We start from the raw sequence: 21,539 nt of genomic DNA on the forward strand, positions 1-21,539 counted from the left end.
TTATATTTTTAAAAATCAACATGTATGATGTAATTAAAAGACTGGAATAGAAAGATCAGCGGAAGTGATGTCATTTCTGAATGTTATAGTCAGGGGCGCCGTAAGGGGGAGGAAAGCTAGGACGATTCCAAGGGCCCCTGAGTGACAGAGGCCCTAAAAAATTAGGAAAATAACTGGATTGGTTTGGACTGGGGGGCCTAATATGATATGCTTTCATGGGGCCCAAAATCTCTAGCAACGCCCCTGGTTATAGTATACATAACGCTCAGTTTGTAGTACAGTATTACTGTAAAACAACACGCTCTAAAGGCCGTGTTTAGAAATGGAGATCTTCAGGATCTGATCTCACTTTCTTACATGTGTGTTGCACATTTATTAGTCTTCTTCCCATTTTTTTCTTTTTAAATGCTGAATCATTATAAATTCTCATGTATTTCTACACTGTAAACCCGGATTTTGTTTCAACATAAACTATTTAGTAATGATTAATTATTCTTTCGTGTTTTGTAAAAACAGTGTCTAATTACTAAACCAGAATAAGCTGTTTGTAATACTTTTCAACATTGTGCAGTGCAATAACCATTAGCAAAGATAATTCAACATGTTACGTTATTGTCAGAGGGGGCGGAACTCTTTCAAAACTCAATGCGTCTCGAGTCACGTGTTCACGAACCGCGCTGAGGAGTGAGCGCTGGAGTTTGTCTGGGCGGGAATCTGAAGAAACCTGGTGAGTGCTAAATTTTCTTAATAGAATCTTAATAGAGACTTAATAGACCCATAAGATCAGTCCAAATAAGGACTTAGCTAAACGCTAACCTCAGCTATGTCTTAAGAAGACGGTTATCTGTCGGTTCAGTCAGTGTTTACAATAACGTGCGTGATTGCATGAGCTTGTAGCTAATGCTAACCGCAAGCTAGCGGGCTATCGCGGTTAACCCGTGTTTGGTGTCAGAGGTGATTCTTGCATTTATATCAATACTGTTAATGTAACTTTGCAAAGGACGCGACCGTTAGCAAGGCTACCATGATAATATTAGTCGGGTGTTAACACGGTGATTCGTAATTTACCGACTACATTTCTTTGTTAGTCAGGTTAACGTTACTGCATCTTGAGCTAATAGTTTGCTAATTTTCTGTTTTTCAGGTTCTTGTGAAGATGCTGTGGAAGTGTAAATGCTGTATCTAAACTACACCAAGTCTATGAAGCTCTCATTTCAGTTCATCCAACAGGTTCTTCTCACGTTGGGTCACAGTAAACTGAAACCAAGGCTACAAACACTGAAAAACCAGCTTGAAATTTAAAGAAATGTGTCAAGTATGCTGTGAACAGCCATAATTTTATCATTTTCAGTCACTTTCAGATGTGGCCAAAGTCAAGGTGTTGCATGTAGGTTGTTATACAGTTTGGTGTTCCTAAAGGAGGCCTTTGCCATACAAATAATGTTTAATGTGCCTCTTGCAAATATGCAATTGTTTAGAAATTAGTTTTTTTGTTTGTTTTTTTGGGTTGTGCAATACTGTAGAATATTATCTTGCATTATTTTGTGAAAAAATAAATGTTTTTCTGAATATTTAAATGTTTTATTGCTTTTCTTCCATACAATTTTGTTTAAAGTATTTAATTAATTACATTTGAAGAAACCACATTATTTATATTAACAAATGAATATAAGTAGTGATATATACAATGTGTATGTAAGTTTATCTTAAGATAGTTATTTCAAATAACTTGGGGATGCAAAGAAAATTAGTTAAGTGAACTAATTTTTCGTAAAGACTAATGATTGTCCATCTTAACTTAACTTAATCTGTTTACTTTCAGAATGTGTAAAAACTAAAGTGGTGTAAGGGGAACAGGTTTACATGCGAATTTCTAGTAAACTCAACCAATCTGGGATTACAGTGTATATACTGCAGATATCTTCTTGGATTTGGTAACTTCCTCTGCTTTGTCTCCATTCTGGACTTTGGATTAGTTTCTTTTTGTATAACCTCAGCCTTTTTTTATAACCTCAGCCTTTATATATAACCTCAGCCTTTTTGTATAACGTTAGCTTTTATGTATAACCTTAGTCTTTATGTATAACCTCAGCCTTTATGTACAATCTCAGCCTTTATGTATAACCTTAGCTTTTTTGTATAACCTCAGCCTTTATATATAACATTAGCCTTTATGTATAACCTCAGCCTTTATGTATAACCTTAGCTTTTTTGTATAACCTCAGCCTTTATATATAACATTAGCCTTTATGTATAACCTCAGCCTTTATTTATAACCTTAGCTTTTTTGTATAACCTTAGCCTTTTGTATAACATCAGCCTTTATGTATAACAAACATCAGCCTTTATGTATAACCTCAGTCTTTTTATATAACCTCAGCCTTTTTTTTTATAACCTCAGCCTTTATGTATAACGTTAGCCTTTATGTATAACCTCAGCCTTTATGTATAACCTCAGCCTTTATGTATAACCTCAGCCTTTATGTATAACATTAGCTTTTATGTATAACCTTAGTCTTTATGTATAACCTCAGCCTTTATATATAACCTCAGCCTTTTTGTATAACCTTAGCCTTTATGTTTAACATTAACCTTTATGTATAACCTCAGCCTTTATATATAACCTCAGCCTTTTTGTATAACCTTAGCCTTTATGTTTAACATTAGCCTTTATGTATAACCTCAGCCTTTTTGTATAACCTCAGCCTTTTTGTATAACCTTAGCTTTTTTGTATAACCTTAGCCTTTATGTGAAGTGCTGCCTGTTTTTTTGCATAATGATTCTGGAAATGACACTTGGGGCTTCTCCTGCCAGTTTATTACAACCACTTCAGTAAAAATAAAATGGCTTTCAGGACTAAGAAGGCTTTCAAGAAAATTACTTAAAGTACAAGCTGTAAGGAAGTCAACAGTGTTACAGCAGTGATTCTCAACCAGGGACCCGCAGACAGTACATCATATATACTTGTACTGTATACCTTAAGAATATGGACTGTCTGGCAGGAAGCTGGGAGGGAGCAAAAACGTGGACCGTCAGGTGGTCCCTGAGGACCGGGATATGAAACACCATGTACTGTACAGAACCTTCACTGGTCAGTAATAATGAGGTCATTTGTTTGGGATACTTGGGATAATATTGAAGATGTTTTTTTTTTTCCTTCTAATTTCCATCGAATTCAATCATCACAAAGTGCTCTCTCTACAATTCAGACTCCATTTAAATCCAGGGTTTAAGTTGTGCTTGCAACACATTGCAGTGCTGCCATGACAATATTTTGCTCTCCAGTGAACGCTGACCAATGACTCCATCCTCAACATTATGGCATACGCATGCACAAATGTGAAAATGCAATGCAGTGCACACAATCTTTAGACTGCCCCTCCGCCTTGTCTTTACAAATGTAACAGTTTTTAATTCGATTAAAATTGCCAGAAAAAAAGTCACATCTGTGTATCTATATTAGTCTATATTAGTCTACATTCGAACGATGGGAAACAAATACGAATGAATTACGCACTATGGAATTCTTTGTCACAGGAGGACCCAGTTAGGTGTTAAATTCACTTACAGAGGATTAGGTTATGCACTGAGAGTACCTGAAGGAGAGGGCTGTCCCTTCACTACACCATTTTTTGTTTTCTCCTCAAAGTTCATCACTTCTTTGTAGATGAGCTCTAAGAAAAGAAAAAAAGCAGAGAAATACTTTAGCTAAAAGCATTCTAAGTTGTACTCTTACAAAGTTCAGGACCTTGTGGAATAATCGTTTTACACTCAGTCTGTGAAGAGATGGCATTGTAAAATAGCAGAATATTAAATTTAAGTGTAATATCTTCTTTAAAAAATAAGTATCACTTCACGAGAAACAATAATCAGTATTAACCATAAGTTAATGTTTTGTAAACTCCATATTTTTCTTACGAGAATTATATTTCATGTAATTCATGTCCCATACCAGATAAGCAGTTATGGAATAAAGTTGAATATTACACGGATAGTAGTTTTATTAATCAGTATTGGTAACACTTTACTTGTAGGGGCACAAATACCTAGTAATAGTTCAGTTACTACTGAAATACAAATCATGAACAAGTATAGTTGCGCAAGATTAAACATGCATCACAGTTCATTAATGATGAATTAACATCAGATCAGTATATAACTAAGACTTAGTTTGTGGTTAATTAATACATAACTAACAGCATAATACTATACTATTTGTGCCCTGTCAAGTAAAGTGTTTCCCAAGTATTTAACATGATGCCACTTTGATAGAAGAGCTAATGATGAAGCATATTTGCACAGGTAGACAAGGTTTCATCATTACAAAGGTGATGAATAAAAAGCATTTTGACCCCATATAAACACTTTTCCTGCTCTGTTATGACTGAGGCAATAGACAATAACATCTTAAATATTATGTATTATAGTTCCCCAATCTAAAATATCAACAATGAATACACTGCAGCTTTTAAACCTTACTTTTTGCGTGATGAAATAAATAAGAATCAACCTGCAAAACAGATGTGTTTCCTATATGGAAAAGGTCTAAACCGGAGAAGGTAGAATAAACATACTACTATTATCTATGAGAATAATGAAATGTCACCTTTCCACTCATCGATAGAGTGTTCTCTCTCATCCAGCTGCTTGTCATAAATCTGAGGAGGAGGCTGCAGGGAAAAACGCCAATTAGCTTTGACACTTGACTGAAATGCTGCCCAAATGAACTGATGTATGGAAAATAAGAGAGTGAATTGAAATGCAAATATGTTTAGCCCAGAGAATATGGTGTATCAGTGCTATTGGTTAGAAGCAGAAATTCCAACAACTGGGACCTTAAATATAACATCATTAGTCAATTATTTTAACGGTATAAAAAAATGGGTCTCAATAAGCTTCCATTAATAACAAATACTACTTTAAAGCAATAACTTGTAGTAGATTGTTTAGCTTAATAACTTGTTTAGACACAAATCGAGGTTTAAAATAGAATGCAGATTTATTTAATTGCACAGTGCAGTTGTGTGGTGGGAACAGCGTGTATATATATATATATATTATATTATATTATATATTATAAATACAAATCAAAGCATTTAAAAATCAAAACTCTTACTGAAAATTCATGGCAGCTATAAGGACATTCAGATAATTCAGATAATTCTATAGCATTAGCATACGGCAAGGTGTTTGACAGAAAAAAATGCATCTTTAAATGTTTATAAAGACTCCTCAACTATCCCATGACACTGTGATTTCACACAGGTATTGGTATAAATGAAGGGATTACAGACATCGCACATGAAGCAGTATCTAGTTTGAAGAATTTTTATGGTACAAAGGAAAAGTGTTCAAAGTTCCTGGGGTAGATTATACTCACAGCCATTTACAATGAAGATATTAATGATCTTGCTCTCAAAGCATAGATATTTCGAAACATATGTTTTACCAAATATCATGCAACAAATAAGCAGATTATGACTGTATTAATGGCCTTACAGTACTTAATATACTGGGACACTTCGCTTATTTTTTGCCTTTTTTAAGGAAGCAAATGTGCATAATCGAAGATTTTAAAAAGCCGCACTAATGGTTTTAACATTTAATGAGTAAACCGGCACAAGTAAGTTCCCAGATGGTGGAAGCTGCTGGCGAACCACATCCGGCCATCAGACCACTTTCAAGAAACACCTGAAGACCCATCTGTTCCAGGAATACCTCCACTGGCCTCCGCCACTCCATGCACCCTGAATGTTCTTCATATTGTGCTTTTGCTGATCTGAATAATTGTCTTATTAGGTTCTTGCTTTGTTTGGGAGATGTTGTGTAGCTCCTACTCCAATACTGCTCACACTTGTACCTGGGCTTTCATTGGAAGCTCAGCCTAGCTGTACCAATGCTTAGAAGACTCATCTACAGCATATATATTTATAATGTGCTATTTGCCTCACTTCTACATCGCTTTGGACGAAAGCATTTGCTAAATAAAGATAAATGTAAAGGAACAGCCTTAAAGGACTTTGGTGAAAGCTATGCAATGACAAGCACATTCATGACCAGTAGGTGTCTTAAGGGCTTCAATAATGAGACTTACTGCCTCCACCTCTGCCGGGTCATACCAAACGTTGATATAGGGGTGCTGTAAGGCCTCGTCCACAGATATCCGCTTTGCAGGGTCAATGATCAGCATCTTTGATAACAGGTCTCTGGCCTGACTGGCTGCAAAAAAACAAGAGTCACATTCGGCACAAGTTAATTAACAATACAGTCGAGTAGAAAAATATGGAGTCACAGACCAGATCTCATACAATCAGTTGCCATAGCACACGGTGTAATTCGACAAAAAAAGTCTTTCAGAAATAATAAAAAGAACTAATAATACCTCACAAACATATAGAATTCAAAACATTTTTTTTGCCTCTTCTTCCTTTATGTAACAAATATTAACATATATTGCCAATTACTCATATTACAAGTAGTAAGAATATTAAAGCTATAGCATTTTTAAATACAAGAGGCACCATCATTTTAAGCCTATGCATTAAAAAATGCTACAAGTATTCCATTAAAAATCTACTTCCCTCACCATGTGCAATTGCTACAGCTACTTACTTCCTGTAACAGACGAGCTTCATGCCACATACAACCCCTGACAACAGAAAACCAGCAAACTCCAGGATGGTCATCTAACACTTACACATTCAGTATCTTTGCAGACAATATCACCTCGGTCAATTTATTGCATACATGAGTTTATATTTGAAATATGTAATTTATATCTGACACATATTTTATTCCCAATTACTTTGATACATCTGTAAAATGACATTATGGCTATGCCATCTGGAAGCTAAAGCAAATATCTCTGAGATATATTGCGTGTTCGCATTACAGTCGTACTCTGTATTAACAAAATCCAACACACTCAGCAGTACAGAAAATGTAGACTCTCACCCTTCAGTTTGTTGTGCTCCGAATCAGCAGGAAAGAGGCAATCGGGGAAGAGTTTAGGGAACGCCAAGCCCGCGTACTTGGGCCGGTTTTCCACGTAATTCCGCACTGTAGGCTGCAGCTTCTTCATGAACTCCGGCGACGGCGTTCCGAGCTGCTCGATCACTTTGTTCCACTGGTCAATGTCTGAGAGAAGCTTAGTTAAAGAAATCTGCTACACTGCATGCGACTGATGCCTTCGTGGTATTGATATAAACGTGGGGGAAACCCCTTCAGTATAAGACAAATAAAGACATAGAGTTAAATCATCTTAATGGGTCCTTTTTAGAATTTAAATCTTTTAATATGAATGAACCAAACAGAGGAAGCAATGTGGACCCTAAAACCCCTTGAGAAACCTATCTTACTATATGAATTTCTAACATGAATAACCGTTAAAAGAAGCTGCATAGATTCAGTAGTGACTCCCACTATGTATGCCGTGTGGATTTTATCCAAAGGGAATTATTCGATGCAAAGGTATAGATTTGGGTATGGATGGTAGGGACGTCCCGACCAATACTGTGACAGGACTGAGTGTGTATGGGGGGCGGAGGGTTCGGGGCTGATATGGTCCCTACCAGTGTTAAATGAAATGCCCTCGATTCAATATTAATAATAGTTCATTGTGTGCAAAATGCATAGCATTATTGTAAAACTAACAAAAAGACATTGCCTTAGGTAATCCTCATTTTAGTACTGCAGGTGTACATGCCCCGATTTGCCTGCGGGGGGCAGATCACAGGTGAGCATCCTGAGGCTGGGGCACCCGTTTAGCACCTGGCAGCAAACGGCAGTGTGAAACAGCGGCAGACTCACTGCAGACTAGGAGATGGGGGGAAGCTCTGTGCAGAGCCAGATCAACACTAGAGAGGGGCCATGCAAACATACCAGCCATTCTTAAGGGGACTGACGGTGGAAAACAAAACTTCACAACAATTGCAGTCAAAAAATTGGTGCTAGAGTGTGACATGGGCGCAGCACATCCTCGCTAAAATTACTCTCTGTCATTCATACTTCTGGAATAATTGAATAATCCAACCTGTAGCATAAAGGCAGTCACAAGCACCTGGATAATGGAAAATAAGATTTTCAACAAGGAGGAGATGGCAGTGTTGTTTTTTACTGCACCATTTTACAAGCCATGGTGAAAATGTATGGATTCTAGCCCACGTAAATGTCAAGTAAGAATAAAAGGTTACACTTTACAATGACTGCACCTTCGTAATGCATTCATAGAACATTCATAAGCAGCATGTAAATATACCTCAACATCCTAATATACCTTAGCAGCTTTAATATACTTAAATACCAAACATTATAATTGTATAATCATATAATGTTTGTTTTTAATGTCAATTAAAGCTGTTAAGGTATGTTAAGATGTTAAAGTATATTTACAAGATGCTTATGAATATTATGTGTGGAGTATATCGGTTTAAGATATGTAAATGTAATCCTCTAACCTGTCAAATGAGATATGGGAAAGCGATTCTCTGTTGAGTTTTACACGTAATACTCATCCATCAAGTTTACACTTCATTCCTCTCTATTTGAAACAAGATCCATGCTCTGTCTACCCTTCTAGACACTATTAATGATTTGCATTTCAAGCACTGGGTTGTTTGAAATGATAAGATACCCCACCTGAGTACTTAACAAACCTACTGTCAAAACAGTACAGTGGGGTACAAGTATCCATATTAAACTTAGAAAACTACATTTCATAACCCCTGACACAATATTTTGTGTTATATTACTAATATGTGATCATTTTGAAATTTATGCTGAGGAGTATGAGAGCATTCATCTACAGATTCATTTGCACCCACTGCGGAATAAAATTAATCTGAAAATGAAAGTGAGAACCGTTCTGCTGCCTGGAAAACCAGCCCCTACTGCCATATTGGAAATTAAAGGTTATTAAAGGAGCCAGCTAGGTGTGATAGCTGCGACAGTGCAGTAAGGATACGATCAGTTCCGGGAAAGAGCACCGTTCCTCTTATCACCTCGCCAAATATACAGCCCACTGACCACATGTCCACTGCAACCAAAACCACACACCGTGAGGGGAAGGAAGTGAAAATCACTGTAAGCCTTCACTGCATGCGGCAAACACGCAGTGCTGTGTGTCACTTTCTGCTAACTTCATTTACATTACAGGGGATGTTATAAGCACCACTGTCTGAGAGACAGACTGCTGAGGGAAAAAGTAAGAAAATAATTCATTGGCACTGACAGCTACAAAATGTTAAATATTAGCTGCTAGGGAAGTGGATTTGGGTAAAGAATTTGCTTTATTCTGTCAGGCCATGTCTGTGCATCTCATTTTTTTTCTATGTTCCAAATCAGGAGTGAAAAGGTTCTTCATTTCCATGGTGGACATACAAGCATTACTTTCAGTTTTGTAATGATCTTAAAATTTCTTGAACATTTTGTTAATATTTCTTTCTGTTTCCATTGCCCCTCAATAAATTGTCCTTTGAAACACCTGTATATAATTTCCCTATCATGCATAACAATGAAAGAGTTTGTGTATGAATAAATAAATATGAATTTTACGAAGGTTAAACTGAGACATTTAGGAACAATTCCTTTTTTTACAATATACTGTTTTAAATAATATCATAGCCAATACGATAACATTGTTGATATTGCATTAATGATTGTATTTCATATAAGCTCAGTTACACATCACTTGAGCCTCCTGTGTTTCACTCTGAATATTGTCAGTGGTTCTTAAATGATCATTCTGGAGACTATTCCTCAACTCAAAATACTCTCAGAAGCACAGTAACCCAAAAAGATGAAAGTGAAATAAATCCATTGCCTAGCTGTAATTATAACTATTTCAGGTGATGCATTTTGTATATAATTCTTAAAAGCAAATATGGTAGTTTAAAGAAAGTACCCTTACAACTCATTGTTTCATATCACCACAGACATGACACACAGACACAGACAATAGAGACATACCAAAGGAAAAAAAACATTAAAAGACTGTATTTGAGAGAAGCATAGCACTGAAGCATTGTTCCACATTTGCAATGTCATTTCCGCAAAAAGCAATTCCTCTAAGCTGACTATTATGAGTTTGAATTTCTCCATCAGGCAAAGTATTTCAGCCTTAGAGTGAATCGCACGCCTGGTATGAGTTTTCCATCACTGTGACAGCATTTCTTAAAGCTTTTAACAACTTAGGGTGACCTCGGTCAAGGTCGCTGAAATATAATGAGCTACATCATATCAAGGCTGAATCGAAACATGTGGCACTTCGGCCTAGAAACCAAAACAGGAATGACAGTTAGAGTAACATGGAAGCGATGAGGAAGCTTCAAAGGCATGATAAGCTACTACTAATAGGACAGGGGCTGTCATTTGTTATCAAATTAGGTTAGTCCATTTGTGGTCTTGGAGGACTTCAGTACTGTGAAAAATACGCAATAACATACACGCTGAAAATATAGTCAGTTAATTGATATGATGTGCCCTCCGCTCTATGCCTAGCTGTAATGATATAATGGGCCTCCAGTTCCAGGTTTGGACATTATAACGTTAAAATGTACGACAGAGATCAGAATATAGAAAGAAATGGTACTGCTGCCACAAAGAAATAATTATTAAAAGTGTCGAAATGAAGAACCATGCAGAAAGTTCTTAACAAGAAGAAATCCTTCATACTCTCTCACATTCAGCATAGCCGGGTCAACCATAAAGATTATTGACTGATCAATATCGCCTGTCTTTCGCCTGTTTGAAACAGCCCTCATACGCATTCCACGTGGCGCTATGATGGTACTTTAGGTTACAGTCGCAGATTCTGCCTTATATCATTCAATGCATGTGGACATTTGCTACAAATTTAGTTACAACTACTGTAAAGAAGAATTTCATGAAAAACATATATATACTTTCCCATCCAACCCATTATTTCTTTGTTGGCACTAGAATTAGCAATGATCAAACAGTATGACATTTCAATTTAAAGGACAATATTCACTAATAATAGCCAAATTGGACTCACACACCTGTGCCTTAGCTGTTGCTCTTTTATTTGTTTTTTAAATAAATTGCAAACACTCAAGCAAGGATACAGTCCCTTCCTGGAAACAGGATTTTGTGGCGAACCATTTCTCCCATAATGCACCCAACAGACCATATATCCACTGTCAGCACAAGGAAAGAGTGGAAAGGGAAAGAGATTAGCATAAATGACACACTGCTGACAGAAATATAAGAGTGAATGCAGAGTGTTATTCTGAAAAAGGAAACGTTAGTCACCATTATTCTTGCACACACTCATGCAGTGCTTGAAGGTGCATTTAGGTTTGACATAAAGTCCACACCCTCCCTTATGCACTAATTTCTAGTGTAATAATGTAAACTTTTGGAATAATAGCAGACAGAGATTAGTATATAGTTACATGATGTACAATCAGTGATGAATTTCAGGAAGTATTAGCTATACTATTTCAGTAGACTACATTTTTATTTGAAATAAATTTACTGTACTGCCTCGACTAGACACTGAAACTCACAGAGAATATAAGTGCGTACTAATGTATGTGTATCAAACTTATCCTCATAACTGCGTAATCACTATACTTACATTCCCACATTGTATGTACACTGAAGTTGTGTTCAACGATAAATTCAAGTACATAAACTACAAAGGTCCAGTCATACCGTTCTCTTTGTAGCCCATGCCCAGGATGACCTCTGGAGCCCTGTAGTATCGTGTCACGACGTAGGGGGTCATCATGAAGCTGGTTCCTGCGGTTCGTGCCAGGCCAAAATCTAAGATCTTAAGCGTGCAGTCCGATTTAACCACTATATTGCTGGGTTTCAGGTCCTGCAGATGGAACAAATGTCAAGAGGTGCAAGATCATCAAGAAACTCTTGCTTCTGACAAAGCAAAATTTTATTGATAATATTTACTCATAGTAGTAAATAATTAATGAACTAATTTAATATTATACTAATAGTAATTAGTAAATAACATGATGCAATATTACGTTACACATATATCAAGCTATTTGTGCTTCCGTTTATGTTTTCAAAGTTAAAGTTTTTTTTTTTGTCACATGCAGTAATACTCATACAAAGGCAAATTCAAATACAAACACACTAGTGGCCAGAATTGTAGAAACACCTAGCATTTTTGGCATCACGCTTTAAAAATTACTACACAAATACTTGTGGTAATGTTTATAAACAATCGAAGGATGTTACAAATATCATACATTGGACAATTAAATAACTAACAGGAGCAACAGTTGAATAAAGTTCTGTAATCTCTAAAAATTGGATGAATTTTGGCCTCTAGTGGACAGCGACATGCTTTTGTTTATGAAATACAACCTGCTTCTGAAAGCCCAAACAGCTAGAACTGGTCTTACTGATCGTTCTCACCCTGTGAATGATCCCAGCGGAATGCAGATGTTTGATGCCACACAGCATCTGGTAGAGTAAGTATGACATTCGTTCGTGGTCCAGCTCCATTTGAATCACCTGGCACAGGTTGGCATCCATTAGTTCCATGACCAAATACCTGAGAAAGACATCCCATGTTTTCAAAGTAGCTCACGTTTAATTCTACCAGTGTTTTGCAATGCTAAGCTACAGAGGGATCAGCAACGCCATCATCACAGATCTTTGGCTGCCAGTCTACAAATTACACCGTTAATCAGTCAACCTCCAATCAACTAGTCAACCTTTCCTAATAAACTAAGAGGCAAAAAGCCCCATAAATTTGCATAACCAATCTCTTCACTGCAGTTGAGAACATCAACTATTCAGATAAAAATAAACAGCACAGCTCCTACTAATGATTCTAAGAACTGTTTCATTTCCGTTGGCTTTAATGACAATCTAATGTAATTCATTCATGTTCAAGAACCATTTACCCAGTGCAGGGTCGTGGTGGACCTTAGCCCTGTCCAGGAAGCACAAGGGGGCAGTCCATTAAATTCACCTGCATGCTAATGCTCTGTTACATGACATACTTTCAAGTCTTTCAAGCCTGGAACCGAGAAAGACCGAGAAAAGGTAGGCTTTGAGTCAGGGGAGACCCTGGATGAGATGCCAGTCCATTGCAGACCACGCAAACACAATAGGTAACGTAGAGTCACCAAACTGCATGTTTTCGAACTCAGACCCCCTGTACACAGGGTCAAAGGCAAAACTCCACCTTCCCACCTTGTACGTCTGAAGCTACATTGATTTACAGTTTAGAGGAAATATTTCTAAACCCATCATAATTATCTGAATTTCTACAGAAATGGGCCCCATAGCTTGATTTAATCATCACTTAGTCAAAGTAAATAAAGCTTTATTTCTAATATCTAACAAATCACACAACATTTTATGTACATTACTTCCAACAAATGTAACATGAAAAATGGTTTGACCACACCCAATTTTTCCATTTCCTTAAACATTTACACAGTTCAGGGGTTGATTAGCCAAAAATCATCATTTACCAGATAGCTAGACTTCATTTCCCTCTGATTTACTATTAATCTAAGATAAAGGGTTCAAATTAAATTAGCTTGGGAATTTCGGCAGAAAGTAATCTGAATGATACAAAATTTGGATTTGGATTTAGACTTTATTAAACCCAAAACTTTTTGTTTTAAACTATTTTCAAAGTGTCAAATTTTATTTGTTACATACACAGTTATACTCAGAGGACAGTGAAATGCGTTATTGGCTAGCTGGAGACGGGGAACAGGGTACATACAGGTATGTATAAGGAACATAAGTATATAGGGGACAACAGGAGGAGAGTTTGGTACAGAAAGTAAAAATTGAGACCAAGATTTTGTTTCCATCAACCAACTGGGTATAAAGAGCCGCAGAGTACTCGACTGGTTGTTTTAAACAAAATATTGGTCTGGATTTTAATTTTTTGGACCTCAACTATTCATCTGTGTAGGGGACAGACAAAGAGACATGAAATTAGAAATTACACACTAAATGTAACAATTAGGGATGAGTTAGCATTGTTGAATATTCCAGAACAAACATAAAATTGAAAAAACTATTAAAATTGAATAATAAATGAGCTATTTAAATATCATTTGAGGTGAACAAGCAAACAAGAACTGAAAACCTGCTGACATTAGTCTTTTGGATTTCTTAGGGACCATGAAGAGTAAAAGCAAGAGATTTGTTTGCACAACAAGTAACATCTCATAAATATTTTAATGTATACTCCATACACACATCTGTGTGTGTGTGTGTGTGTGGATTATGTTTATAGTAATTACATTGTGGGGACCAAATGTTGCCCACAATGTAATAAAAACCTGTTATTTTGATGGTGTAGGACCATTTTTCAGGTCCCAACAAAGATGCCAAAAGTCTCATACAGTATTTAGTTCAGGTACTTACAGTATGGTTAAGGTTAGGGCTGGGTAGGGGTTTAAGGTCGTCATGTTGGGATTAGATAAGAAATCAATGAGAAATGAATGGAGAGTCCCCACAAAGATATAATTACAAACCTGTGTGTGTGTGTGTGTGTGTGTGTGTGTGTGTGTGGTGGGGACAAGGTAGATTGAATATTATTTGAATAATAACTAGTAATTCTGCCTGAAATGCATATCCTTGATAACAGTAACCATAAATATCCATAGTGCAGATGGCAGTACAGTGGCAGGCAGTGCAAGACAGAATATGCATCTACATATATAGAGTGTGAATGTGTAAGCTGAGTAGGCTGGAGCGCTGGTGTGCCGGTCCAGAACACTGTGCTCATTAAGGATTCCTATTGTCTGGGGAAAGACGCTCTTCCTCAGCCTCTCTGTGCTGACCTTCAGTCAGCAGCACCGTTTCCCTGACCTCAGCACAGAGAGGAGACCATTGCTGGGATGGCTTGGATTCTTAATTATTAGTGGCCCTGGACCTGCATCTTCTGATGTAAACATTCTGGATGTTGGGAAGTGCATGTCCCATTATGTGTTCGACTGACCTAACAAGCTTAGTTCTCCTTAATAGTCACATGTAGTCACGTCGAGGCAAGCTCTAAGAGTAGCACACATGTCGGTGCTGATGCAGAGTAGGGCAGAAAAGTTAAATTAAAAATGTATTGGATAATTAGTTTTAATTGCGCATTTGCTTTGATATTCATATCTTTATTAGTAAAGAAGTCATCAAATGTCATGTAATTGCTTAGGGAGGTGGAGAGTCACAGGCAGAGACTCTGATTTCCTCAATAGATGAAAGAAATGCTTAATATGAAAGAAAAAATGAAGCACTGAAGTGCCTTTGAACAGACCTGCAAGTCTAATGCATTTTTCAAACTCAACAATGTCTCATGTGGATGTGAAACAGTCTGCTGCTCCAAAGACATGCAGTGAACAGCAGGCTCAGGGTCAAAAGGACAGTGCAGGTGTCAAAAGATCTATGAGAAAATGCACAGCTGCACGCACCTCCACACAAATGGGTATGGAGTGGTTGCACAGAAGCAAGAAATTACAATTGGGCTCAACTAAAGTAACAAAAGGACTAGACTGAAACGTATTTTTTGCAAAATGGACTGGGCCCTTTACCTAGTAAATAATTTAGTGGATTTTGCAGACGCTGCACCTGCAGTTCAGGCACTGGCTGTTTGGCCTGTTTTGCGCTGCAGTTCAGGCACTGGCTGTTTGGCTGTTTTGAGCTGCAGTTCAAGCACTGGCTGTTTGGCCTGTTTTCAGCTGCAGGTCAGGCACTGGCTGTTTGGCTTGTTTTGAGCTGCAATTCAGGCACTGGCTGTTTGGCCTGTTTTGCGCTGCAGTTCAGGCACTGGCTGTTTGGCTGTTTTGAGCTGCAGTTCAGGCACTGGCTGTTTGGCCTGTTTTCAGCTGCAGTTCAGGCACTGGCTGTTTGGCCTGTTTTCAGCTGCAGGTCAGGCATTGGCTGTTTGGCCTGTTTTCAGCTGCAGGTTAGGCACTGGCTGTTTGGCCTGTTTTCGGCTGCAGTTCAGGCACTGGCTGTTTGGCCTGTTTTCAGCTGCAGGTCAGGCACTGGCTGTTTGGCCTGTTTTGAGCTGCAATTCAGGCACTGGCTGTTTGGCCTGTTTTCAGCTGCAGTTCCGACACTAGCTGTTTGGCCTGTTTTCAGCTGTGTTGTTGTCTCGTGCTCCTTTGAAAAGTCACATATCAGAGGTCTGACTGCAAGAACGCTGTCACATAACTGACATACACTGCTCACCTTCATACCTTAATTGTGATTTAGTTACATCAAAATTAAAGTTTTTTTCACATGGTGTTCCTGTTACTTTGTCCACCCCTGTATAGCAAATATACAGAGAAAGAAGTGGAGGTGTATATGAATGATTAATAAATAATATTGTACTTACACATCCTGGAATTCCTCTAAAGACTTCTGTGGTGTAAAAACATTTAATAAGCTGATAATCTGAAAAAGAAACAAGCGAAACAGAGTTATAGTTGCACATAATAAAAAGTAAAAAATTAATAACAATAAAAAGCAAATGGACTTCATCACCTTCAGGTGTCGCTAATTTTACAGAGGAAATCGACTGAATTTTTTACATTTCAGAAATGAAATCATATGTAACTTCTCACCACTCTTCCACATTTTCGACACATTACTTGACATCAAAACAAGTAGCTAATCTAGCACTAATATGTGAATTTAAAAGGTGAATTTAGTTTTGCTCTTTTGTCCTCCCCGTGTCACTGTGGGGTTTCCTCTGGGCACCTTGGTTGCCCCCCACAGTCCAAAAGGTTAATTGGAGTTACCAAATTGCCCTTAGGTGTGCCTGTGTGTGTGAATGGTGTGTGAGTATGCCCTGCAATGGGCTGGCGCTCCATCCTGGGCTGTTCCCTGCTTTGTGCCCCCCCCCCCCCCCGTAACCCTGCGCAGGACAAGCGGTTTCAGAAGATGGATGGATTTTCAACATTTTAAATTCTGAGACCTGTCAGATAGACACACTGGAAAGTAGCAAATGCACATTATTATGCCAAAGCAATTTCCCCAACGATCAATAAAGTTTATCTTAATTTTAATTTTGTTTTAAATGGTGCATATTTACTGTAGTTTTAAATTAACTTGCATAGCATGTATAGCTTGTATATGTCAACCAAAATACTGCACTGTTTTTAATACAACCTTACAAATTCTATAGCACTTATTTATATGTTAATGAAAAGTAAGAAGAAATATAAGGCCATTACGGAATAATGTGTAATGTTAACTTAAATATCCTTTATCCAGTAGCAATCATATTCACAAAAGACAACAACTATTAGGGATGCATGACTGCATTTCCTTTGGCCGATCGCGATTAGTGATGTTTTAAAGTCAACAGCAATCCTGGCCGATTACGATTTTCCTGGTTTAATAATAATCAGCAGACTAAACATTTTTTAACGCTTCTTTATTGAGAAATATTTTAAATAACCTTCAAATAAAAATGGCTCTGCATGTGTCAAATTAAGTCAGTCATTTCAAATGTTTTTAGGGTAGTTCATCCATGGATAACATTTTCCTCATGTGTTACACACTGTGAGACGCTGTAAAGCATCTCCAAGCAACAGACATGTTTCCCAATAATGTTTCACCTCACCTATCATACAACATTAGTAAGGGGATGGAAGGGGAGGGGAGGGAGACATGATTGTGGATGGAAACTAAAATGACTTGGGACAAAAAGTAACATTAGCTGATAAACTACTTGATCTCCTCATAAAATTGACCATATTTAGACTGATTGGCCAATTGGCAGTCAGTGTCAATCCGGGCGAAAAACAGCCATTTCCAGTCACTGGCCACCCTTAAGGCTGTACCCTTAACAAGTGTAGTAAATAAAATTTGCGTATGTTCATTCTAAATATAATAACATACAAAAGAGTCACCTGCTGTGGTTGTAAATACACAGAATAGATGCAGCAAATCATTCGCCTTCGTGCCAACATGAAACCACAGAGCCAACACTACAGGCAGTGAAAGGAAACTAAAAACTAATCATTCGGCAAGTTCCCTGTCGGGTTAGTACACGCATTGACGCAGCGACACGCTCCCCAGCAAGCGACAGAATGGGCGCGCAATGTGAGTGGAATAGAAGAGAGGGACTCTGGCACTCAGAAAGGAATGACCCAGCTCAAGGACACTGCTGGCAGTGAGAGAGAGAGAGAGAGAGAGAGAGCGAGAGAGAGAGAGAGAGAGAGAGCCTTACTGTAGGTAGGAGAGCTGCAGCACTAGAAGGATTAAGATCTGTAGAAGCACTGCAATTCTGCCCCATCGCATCCTCAGAGAGCTTCATCATCTATGTGGTGTCATTCCTAAGACTTATTGTATTATTATTTAATTATTAAACAATAATAATAATAATAATTACTCCTTAGTGGCATCAGCAGATATATTGGGGTGGCCATCAGTGGACAGTTATTTATTTTGAATATTTTATTATTATTATTTTGGTGAGGGGGGCCACAGAGGTGGCCACATATTTACTGGGGTTGACAATGCCTATCCCCCCCACCCCCCACCCCCCCGGCCACCCCTTACATCCACCGCATTACCGTTTTTTTTTTAAATTCACCATTTAAATCCTCTGCATTGCTATGCAGTAATAAACCAAATGAATGTCTATACCACAAGTCACTGCCTCCACTGACCACTAAAACAAAACCATGTTAGCCATATGCTAATTGGTATTATCATAATCAGATATAATGTATAATTAATTTATCACTGTGTAATAGGATATTATAAAGATAGGGCTGACATTTTGTCATGTAGGACATTCAAATTCAAAATCATTTTATGTACTATTGCCTGTGACTCTTTCACTGTTAAATTGTCTTATATGCTTTGGTTATTTAGCACTGTGAAGTGCTCCCACTCATATCTTATTGCAGTGTTTCCCAACCCGGTCCTTGGGGACCCATAGACGGTCCATGTTTTTGCTCCCTCCCAGCTCCGTGCCAGACAGTCCTCATCTTCACTCCCTACTGGGAGCTGGGAGAGAGCAAAAACATGGACTGTCTGCGGGTCCCCGAGGACTGGACCGGGAAACACTATGTTACAGAACAGGATACTCACGTTTTTGTGGTTGACACACTTCATCAGCACCAGCTCCCTGTACGCCCGCTTGGCGTGGGTCTGGTTCTGAAACGGTCGGCTGAGTTTCTTAATGGCCACATTTCTGTCAAGGACAGCATCGTACCCAGCACTGCAGAGTGAATGCATGCAGAGCACAAAAATAGGGTTAAAAAACCTCAGCACAGAAAACTGATTTCAGCCTTCATGACATGGGCGCCGTCAAAACGGCTCCAAGGGAATTAACACAGCTAGAAATTCTTAATATCCCTCCCCTGCAGGCCTGCAAACAGGCAGCAAATTAAAAGACTCATCAAGTCATTCTGATTCCACATTTTCTACTGAAATTGTACATAAAAGAACAAGTGATTCATCTTCAAAAATGCAATTAAATTTTATTACATTCATTAATCAAATTAGCTTGGTTTAAAACATAAATCAGAGCAAAATGTAAAATAATTTTCATTCACAAAACTGTGTTAATTTCAAAATGACATTCAGAGCCAGTTTGGTATTTTCGTTATTTCCAGTCAAGGATTGCAACTGACACCATAAGCGTCTCACACTTTTGTTGTAATAGCCAATAAAATAACCAATTGCAAGAAAATCACACCAGTAACGGTAACCAGTAAGTCCTCCGGGATTAATAAAGTCTTCTGATTCTGATTCTAAATAAAATCCAGCATTGACATTGATAACATTTTGAGGATTCTGAATAACCATACAGTGAGCAATATGTGGTTTCAAAACTGCAAGTAGCCATTTCATTGCAACTTCTGTAACAACAAAACAAAAACAGCACTACATTGCATAGCTACTGTTATTGTGCAGAGGTTCTATTAATATTTTTTGATGAAAATTCAACATATGGCATAGTCTAATCCTAATGAATCCATTTTGTATCAGATCTGGAATCAGAGATATTTAAGTTGCACTACAGGATGACACAGGACACTGAGAGATTGTTCAACACCTAGAGCTGGTTTGAGTAGAAACGCCAAGTTAAGTGGGCTTTACTGTCACACCATCCACATACAAGTATACAGTGGTATGATAATGTTTCCCCATGGCAATGGTGTGACATGCAGACAGTAAATGACAAAAGGAGGGATTCACAATAGTTTAAAAAGTGATCAAACAGAGGACAGAGCAAGACAGGAGGGACTAGACTCAAAACACGTGTGTAAATAGACAGTTCCTTCGATGGATAAGCAGTGATAATAATCAGTGTAGCAGCACACATACAGTTGGTAGATTACATGTGAGACTGAAAGTTAATCTAACTCGTTTCTTGTTTATAAAAATATTAATATTCAAATATGAAAAGAATGAATCAAACAGAAGTCCCAAACAAAATCAAGACTGAAATTACTGAAAGCCTGTCCTTGTGGGGTTTCCACTGGGTACACTGGTTTGGAGTCCAAAAACATGCTAAGGTGAACTGGGGTTACCAAACTGTCCATAGGTGTGACTGTGTGCATGACTGGTGTGTGTGCCCTGTGATTGGTTGGCGCCCAGTCCTGGGTTATTCCCTGCCTTGTGCCTGTAGCTTCCAGGACTGACTCCAGATCCCTGCAATCCTGAATAGGACAACTGGGTACAACAAATGGATGATGAAGTATTTTCGCCCCATGGACAATAAAGCAAACAATGCAGGACAGTTTAAATGTCTAAACCTAAAGGAGTACAGAGTGTGAGAGGATAAATGAGAGGTCTGTTGTTACTTTCTGCTTTGATCCTATTTTCTATATTCTAACGTTAATATAAACTGAACTGCATTCCGTATTTTTATGGGAGATTTCTTTTTGGAGACCAGCGTTTTCAGTTTTAATGTGGCTTAGGCTCCATTTAATCAGCCATAATAATTTCATGTATTTACTTGTTTCCAGTTACTTTTGGATGAGATAAAATCTAAATTGCTCCAAAAATACTTTCATAGCTCTAATCACGTTAATGCAATCTAAAAGGCACGTTTCTAGCTTTTACAGAAAAAGCCTTTCCGAGAAAAAGAGTAACATTTCTGCTCTATTTTTGCCATTTGATCCATCGTTTCAGTCATTTGTTCAGTCATTTGATCAGTCATTTTTCCAGGACCACTTATGCAGGCTATGGTAAGACTAGAGTCACTAGACCCTGTCCCAGAACGCAGAAGTATATCTGTAGGGGGGGGGGGGGGGTAACTGTTTATTGTGGGGTCCACATAGACACATATCAATCGCAATCCCCCCTCAACACCAGTTCACCTAAACTGTCTTTGGATTATGGAAGGAAACCAGAGGATGCGGACCAATGGAAAAAAAGGAGAATATACAAAATCCACAGACAGACACAAAATCAGGTACAGAATCAAAGCCAGAACTGAGGACTTACAGTATTACTCTGACTAATATTTGTGATTTTTTTCTTATGAGAAAACGTATCTCTTTCCAATGCAGTGGTCCATCTCATTATATAACCAAAACATGACCACTTCATCAGTTCCTACTTCAAACCCATC

General features: G+C 37.9%; 1 protein-coding gene and 1 long non-coding RNA gene across 8 annotated transcripts in view; one reads left to right on the forward strand and one right to left on the reverse strand.

Moving 5' to 3' along the window:
- The window catches only part of mapk10 (mitogen-activated protein kinase 10), a 43,990-nt gene that overhangs the window by 5,391 nt on the left and 17,060 nt on the right, over nucleotides 1-21,539 (reverse strand). For 4 of the 7 annotated variants that reach the window (XM_023828667.2, XM_023828671.2, XM_023828670.2 and 1 more), the window contains exons 4-12: nucleotides 19,046-19,175; nucleotides 16,335-16,393; nucleotides 12,404-12,542; nucleotides 11,678-11,843; nucleotides 11,086-11,157; nucleotides 6,956-7,138; nucleotides 6,096-6,220; nucleotides 4,608-4,671; nucleotides 3,598-3,675 (exon numbers count right to left, since the gene is read on the reverse strand). In XM_023828667.2, the coding sequence (XP_023684435.1) occupies nucleotides 3,598-3,675; nucleotides 4,608-4,671; nucleotides 6,096-6,220; nucleotides 6,956-7,138; nucleotides 11,086-11,157; nucleotides 11,678-11,843; nucleotides 12,404-12,542; nucleotides 16,335-16,393; nucleotides 19,046-19,175 (1,016 nt within the window). Of the gene's footprint in view, nucleotides 1-3,569; nucleotides 3,676-4,607; nucleotides 4,672-6,095; nucleotides 6,221-6,955; nucleotides 7,139-8,963; nucleotides 9,036-11,085; nucleotides 11,158-11,677; nucleotides 11,844-12,403; nucleotides 12,543-16,334; nucleotides 16,394-19,045; nucleotides 19,176-21,539 lie in introns of all 7 variants that reach the window. The other 3 variants (XM_023828672.2, XM_023828673.2, XM_023828668.2) reach the window with 2 other exon arrangements.
- LOC111852586 (uncharacterized) lies at nucleotides 632-1,571 on the forward strand. The gene is made up of 2 exons (XR_002840264.2): nucleotides 632-727; nucleotides 1,145-1,571. It is a non-coding gene; the product is annotated as an uncharacterized lncRNA (long non-coding RNA).

The sequence above is a fragment of the Paramormyrops kingsleyae genome, chromosome 7, assembly GCF_048594095.1.
Source record: "Paramormyrops kingsleyae isolate MSU_618 chromosome 7, PKINGS_0.4, whole genome shotgun sequence".
Lineage (NCBI taxonomy): Eukaryota > Metazoa > Chordata > Actinopteri > Osteoglossiformes > Mormyridae > Paramormyrops > Paramormyrops kingsleyae.